This window comes from Perognathus longimembris, unplaced genomic scaffold (assembly GCF_023159225.1).
Source record: "Perognathus longimembris pacificus isolate PPM17 unplaced genomic scaffold, ASM2315922v1 HiC_scaffold_773, whole genome shotgun sequence".
Lineage (NCBI taxonomy): Eukaryota > Metazoa > Chordata > Mammalia > Rodentia > Heteromyidae > Perognathus > Perognathus longimembris.
The window spans coordinates 20,899-27,846 of NW_025961860.1; the positions used below are offsets into that span (position 1 = coordinate 20,899).

At 44.6% G+C, this 6,948-nt stretch overlaps 1 protein-coding gene across 1 annotated transcript; it reads left to right on the top strand.

The window, feature by feature from the left end:
* The first annotated feature begins 5,212 nt into the window (after positions 1-5,212).
* On the top strand, positions 5,213-6,724 carry LOC125345630 (endogenous retrovirus group K member 8 Gag polyprotein-like). Its single transcript, XM_048337695.1, has one exon. The coding sequence runs from the start codon at positions 5,213-5,215 to the stop codon at positions 6,722-6,724; it is 1,512 nt and encodes a 503-aa protein (XP_048193652.1).
* Positions 6,725-6,948: the final 224 nt, after the last annotated feature.

Consider the following 6,948-nt stretch of genomic DNA (forward strand, 5'->3'; position numbering starts at 1 on the left):
ATTCGCGCGCTCTCGCTTTCTCCACTTTACAATTTTTTTGTTATTATTTATCTATTCCTGAGAGTTTATCTTATTTTTTATTTGTTTATTTAAATGAAGTCGACCAGTTGCCTGCCCTTCCTTCCATTATCCGTCACCGAGACAAACTGAACAAAGTTCTGAGGTCGACCTTGTAAAGATAAGGATTCAGGTCTGTCTGCTGTTTACCTTTGCTCCTGCGCGCACTGCCCTTCTCTCCACATTTATGTGTTTGTTTGTTTGTCTATCTAATCTTTTGGGTTTTTATTTCTAATGAGGTCGACCAGTTGTCTATTTATTATTTTTTTTACTACGCATCAAGCTGCGCTGCTTGTCTTTGCTCCTGTGTGCTCGCGCACTCTCGCCTTTTCCACTTATTTTTATTTTTGATTTATTTTTGATTTATTTTGTCAATTTAAAAAAAATACGCATCGTGCTGTGCTGTTTGTGTTTGCTTGAGTGCATTCGCGCGCTCTCTCTTTCTCCACTTTACAATTTTTTTGTTATTATTTATCTATTCCTGAGAGTTTATCTTATTTTTTATTTGTTTATTTAAATGAAGTCGACCAGTTGCCTGCCCTTCCTTCCATTATCCGTCACCGAGACAAACTGAACAAAGTTCTGAGGTCGACCTTGTAAAGATAAGGATTCAGGTCTGTCTGCTGTTTACCTTTGCTCCTGCGCGCACTGCCCTTCTCTCCACATTTATGTGTTTGTTTGTTTGTCTATCTAATCTTTTGGGTTTTTATTTCTAATGAGGTCGACCAGTTGTCTATGTATTATTTTTTTTACTACGCATCAAGCTGCGCTGCTTGTCTTTGCTCCTGTGTGCTCGCGCACTCTCGCCTTTTCCACTTATTTTTATTTTTGATTTATTTTTGATTTATTTTGTCAATTTTAAAAAAAATACGCATCGTGCTGTGCTGTTTGTGTTTGCTTGAGTGCATTCGCGCGCTCTCCGCTTTCTCCACTTTACAATTTTTTTGTTATTATTTATCTATTCCTGAGAGTTTATCTTATTTTTTATTTGTTTATTTAAATGAAGTCGACCAGTTGCCTGCCCTTCCTTCCATTATCCGTCACCGAGACAAACTGAACAAATGTTCTGAGGTCGACCTTGTAAAGATAAGGATTCAGGTCTGTCTGCTGTTTACCTTTGCTCCTGCGCGCACTGCCCTTCTCTCCACATTTATGTGTTTGTTTGTTTGTCTATCTAATCTTTTGGGTTTTTATTTCTAATGAGGTCGACCAGTTGTCTATTTATTATTTTTTTTACTACGCATCAAGCTGCGCTGCTTGTCTTTGCTCCTGTGTGCTCGCGCACTCTCGCCTTTTCCACTTATTTTTATTTTTGATTTATTTTGTCAATTTTAAAAAAAAATACGCATCGTGCTGTGCTGTTTGTGTTTGCTTGAGTGCATTCGCGCGCTCTCGCTTTCTCCACTTTACAATTTTTTTGTTATTATTTATCTATTCCTGAGAGTTTATCTTATTTTTTATTTGTTTATTTAAATGAAGTCGACCAGTTGCCTGCCCTTCCTTCCATTATCCGTCACCGAGACAAACTGAACAAAGTTCTGAGGTCGACCTTGTAAAGATAAGGATTCAGGTCTGTCTGCTGTTTACCTTTGCTCCTGCGTGCACTGCCCTTCTCTCCACATTTATGTGTTTGTTTGTTTGTCTATCTAATCTTTTGGGTTTTTATTTCTAATGAGGTCGACCAGTTGTCTATTTATTATTTTTTTTACTACGCATCAAGCTGCGCTGCTTGTCTTTGCTCCTGTGTGCTCGCGCACTCTCGCCTTTTCCACTTATTTTTATTTTTGATTTATTTTGTCAATTTAAAAAAAAATACGCATCGTGCTGTGCTGTTTGTGTTTGCTTGAGTGCATTCGCGCGCTCTCGCTTTCTCCACTTTACAATTTTTTCGTTATTATTTATCTATTCCTGAGAGTTTATCTTATTTTTTATTTGTTTATTTAAATGAAGGCGACCAGTTGCCTGCCCTTCCTTCCATTATCCGTCACCGAGACAAACTGAACAAAGTTCTGAGGTCGACCTTGTAAAGATAAGGATTCAGGTCTGTCTGCTGTTTACCTTTGCTCCTGCGCGCACTGCCCTTCTCTCCACATTTATGTGTTTGTTTGTTTGTCTATCTAATCTTTTGGGTTTTTATTTCTAATGAGGTCGACCAGTTGTCTATTTATTATTTTCTTTACTACGCATCAAGCTGCGCTGCTTGTCTTTGCTCCTGTGTGCTCGCGCACTCTCGCCTTTTCCACTTATTTTTATTTTTGATTTATTTTTTATTTATTTTGTTAATTTAAAAAAAAATACACATCGTGCTGTGCTGTTTGTGTTTGCTTGAGTGCATTCCCGCGCTCTCGCTTTCTCCACTTTACAATTTTTTTGTTATTATTTATCTATTCCTGAGAGTTTATCTTATTTTTTATTTGTTTATTTAAATGAAGTCGACCAGTTGCCTGCCCTTCCTTCCATTATCCGTCACCGAGACAAACTGAACAAAGTTCTGAGGTCGACCTTGTAAAGATAAGGATTCAGGTCTGTCTGCTGTTTACCTTTGCTCCTGCGCGCACTGCCCTTCTCTCCACATTTATGTGTTTGTTTGTTTGTCTATCTAATCTTTTGGGTTTTTATTTCTAATGAGGTCGACCAGTTGTCTATTTATTATTTTTTTTACTACGCATCAAGCTGCGCTGCTTGTCTTTGCTCCTGTGTGCTCGCGCACTCTCGCCTTTTCCACTTATTTTTATTTTTGATTTATTTTTTATTTATTTTGTCAATTTTAAAAAAAAACATACGCATCGTGCTGTGCTGTTTGTGTTTGCTTGAGTGCATTCGCGCGCTCTCGCTTTCTCCACTTTACAATTTTTTTGTTATTATTTATCTATTCCTGAGAGTTTATCTTATTTTTTATTTGTTTATTTAAATGAAGTCGACCAGTTGCCTGCCCTTCCTTCCATTATCCGTCACCGAGACAAACTGAACAAAGTTCTGAGGTCGACCTTGTAAAGATAAGGATTCAGGTCTGTCTGCTGTTTACCTTTGCTCCTGCGCGCACTGCCCTTCTCTCCACATTTATGTGTTTGTTTGTTTGTCTATCTAATCTTTTGGGTTTTTATTTCTAATGAGGTCGACCAGTTGTCTATTTATTATTTTTTTTACTACGCATCAAGCTGCGCTGCTTGTCTTTGCTCCTGTGTGCTCGCGCACTCTCGCCTTTTCCACTTATTTTTATTTTTGATTTATTTTTGATTTATTTTGTCAATTTAAAAAAATACGCATCGTGCTGTGCTGTTTGTGTTTGCTTGAGTGCATTCGCTCGCTCTCGCTTTCTCCACTTTACAATTTTTTTGTTATTATTTATCTATTCCTGAGAGTTTATCTTATTTTTTATTTGTTTATTTAAATGAAGTCGACCAGTTGCCTGTCCTTCCTTCCATTATCCGTCACCGAGACAAACTGAACAAAGTTCTGAGGTCGTCCTTGTAAAGATAAGGATTCAGGTCTGTCTGCTGTTTACCTTTGCTCCTGCGCGCACTGCCATTCTCTCCACATTTATGTGTTTGTTTGTTTGTCTATCTAATCTTTTGGGTTTTTATTTCTAATGAGGTCGACCAGTTGTCTATTTATTATTTTTTTTACTACGCATCAAGTTGCGCTGCTTGTCTTTCCTCCTGTGTGCTCGCGCACTCTCGCCTTTTCCACTTATTTTTATTTTTGATTTATTTTTGATTTATTTTGTCAATTTTAACAAAAAAATACGCATCCTGCTGTGCTGTTTGTGTTTGCTTGAGTGCATTCGCGCGCTCTCGCTTTCTCCACTTTACAATTTTTTTGTTATTATTTATCTATTCCTGAGAGTTTATCTTATTTTTTATTTGTTTATTTAAATGAAGTCGACCAGTTGCCTGCCCTTCCTTCCATTATCCGTCACCGAGACAAACTGAACAAAGTTCTGAGGTCGACCTTGTAAAGATAAGGATTCAGGTCTGTCTTCTGTTTACCTTTGCTACTGCGCGCACTGCACTTCTCTCCACATTTATGTGTTTGTTTGTCTATCTAATCTTTTGGGTTTTTATTTCTAATGAGGTCGACCAGTTGTCTATTTATTATTTTTTTTACTACGCATCAAGCTGCGCTTCTTGTCTTTGCTCCTGTGTGCTCGCGCACTCTCGCCTTTTCCACTTATTTTTATTTTTGATTTATTTTTGATTTATTTTGTCAATTTAAAAAAAAATACGCATCGTGCTGTGCTGTTTGTGTTTGCTTGAGTGCATTCGCGCGCTCTCGCTTTCTCCACTTTACAATTTTTTTGTCATTATTTATCTATTCCTGAGAGTTTATCTTATTTTTTATTTGTTTATTTAAATGAAGTCGACCAGTTGCCTGCCCTTCCTTCCATTATCCGTCACCGAGACTGTGGGGATGCTGGCCGGACATGTAGAGGGGCGGTCCCCGATCGACCACCCTTCTTCCCGCCTTGGGAGCAAATGGCCGGTAGCCACTCCTACCCCTCCCGGGTCCGGAACCGGAAGGAGTAGTTCTGGCTTGGCCCGCCTCCCATCTCGATTTCAGGCCCACGTGGATGCCTCCAAGATGGCGCCGCCGGTGCCAAGGGGCGGTCCTATTGGGGCGTGACGTCAGCCCATGGGGGGAGTCCCAGGTGCCACTCTGACCGAGACAGCCCAGTTCAGCCAATTAGCGAAGCCCACCTTCCCGCCTTACCCACCACAATAAAGACCTTCCCCCGCCCCTTGGGCGGTGAGTTCGGTTCATAACCTCAGACCGTCTCCCTGGAGTCCTTCTTTCTCTGCGCCGATCGTCGACACGTGAGGAGGGGCAGGGACGGGGGGCTTCAGTAGTTCACTCTCCTCGGCTAAACGCAGACCAACGAGAGCATTCCCTCACCTTCTGCGGGCGGAAGATAAGGTCGAGTGCTCTCTCGTAGTGTTTTGAGGTTTGGACCATTCTCCCCGAGAATTTGGGGAGAAAGGGATCGTTCAGATCCCAACATCTGGCGCCCAACGTGGGGCGAACCACACGGCCGGGAATTTTGGGGTGTAGTATCCCCACAGACTGCGTTTAGCGATTGGGTTGGAGGAGAGATCCCACTGAGATGGGTCAAGCGCATAGCAAATGGAATGAACCAACGGTTAAGATATTATGGTTCATGGTTAAAAGTAGTGGACAGCGCATCTCAGATCCTACCATCAAGCGGATCTGGGAGAAGCTGACCCAGGCCATCCCATGGTTGGTTAAGGCCAATCCGCTTTCCTGGGAAACCTGGGACCAGCTGGGGAGGGAGCTGGACGGCAAGGAAGAGGAGATAGGAGAGGATCTCCCTCTTGTGATTTTTCCAATTATTACCTCTCTCAAAGATTGGCTTTCTACAGGAGAGATCCCATTAGGGCAGGCGGGAGCCGCGGAGGAGAACCCTGGGGAAGAAGGAGGAGATCCCCCGGCGGACCTGCAGGAGGAGGGCCTGACGCCCCTTCCTGACGGGCCCGCGGAGGAGCTACAAGCCGATCTCGATCGTGGGCTTAATCTCCGGGACCCCGGACCAGATGCCGCACTCCCGAGACACGCGGCCAGGGAGGGGGGCAGCCGGCAGCCTCTGCCGTCGCCCCCTCCTACCCCCTCCAAACAGGTTGCCCTGAGCACGCGATGGCCTGCCACGCTTTCATCGCGATCGCCACCAGCGTTGCCGTATCCGCAACTGGAGCAGCCGTTGCCGGACTTTGCACCAGGTATAGAGACGGTAGACTTTGATGTAGCAAGCATCACGGCTGGGTGGGAACCTGAGGAAGTCAAGGAGTTCCGAGATCTTAGAAAAACGGTCACTGAGAAGGGACCGAACTCTCCTTGGGCTCACGCCCTACTCCGGGGCCTGAGCAACCGGTTTTCCAATGCACAAACGTGGAGACGTGTAGGTCAGACTGTGCTAGACAGGAAAGATTATAAGAGGTGGTGCGCAGCTTTTAGGAATGCATGCTCTGATCAGGCTGAGAAATTTCTCGCAAACATTCCTCCAATCCCCGTCACCTTCGAGATGATGTATGGGCCCCCCAATCCACACGTTACTGACTTTCCCCAGATGTCTCTTCCCCCAGCCTACCGGAGGCGAGTGTGGGCCTTGGGGATGTGGGCATGGACATCCTTAGGGAAAGGGCCCTCAAAGATCACGACATTAGAAGTTATTCAAGGGGCAACAGAGGATCTCGTCTCATTTATTGAGAGGGTGGAGGAAAGCATTCAGTTAAAGGCTCCTTGGTCTCAGATAGATGAACTTGTTAGATCTTTGGTGTGGGACGGAATGGCCCCAGACCATAAGATAGCTTGTGCAGGTATGAAGGACAAACCCCTAGAAAGCTGGATATATGCCTGTCGGAGTCTCGATACCCAGACCCGCAGGACACAGGTGCTGACTGCCTCACTTAATGAGGAGCACGCTTCTGCAACGGCCAATGGGGCAGGCAAGGGGCGATGTTATGGGTGTGGCGGTCGTGGCCATCTCAAGAGAGAATGTCCGTCAGGCTCGGCAAAACCTAGTGCCTCGTCGGGACGAAACTCTGGCCAAACCAAGTTGCCACCCAAGACACCTTGCCCCCGATGCAAGAAAGGTTATCATTGGCAGAGCGAGTGCAAGTCCAAGTTCGAGGCTGGGGGGAAGCCTTTAAACTAGTAGTGGGGCGCCCTCCAGCCCCGTCACCCAAAGGAGGCGGCCAGTCTAACAGCAAACCAGTAGTGGGGCGCTCTCCGGCCCCGTCATCCAAAGGAGGCAGCCGGTCTAGCGATCAGCCCCGTGACCAACCCGGCGACCTGCCTGATGACAAACCTGAGATTCACTGGGTGGTCCCGATAGTCTCAGAAGACAAGCCAAGTATGATGGTTACTATAGCCGGGAAA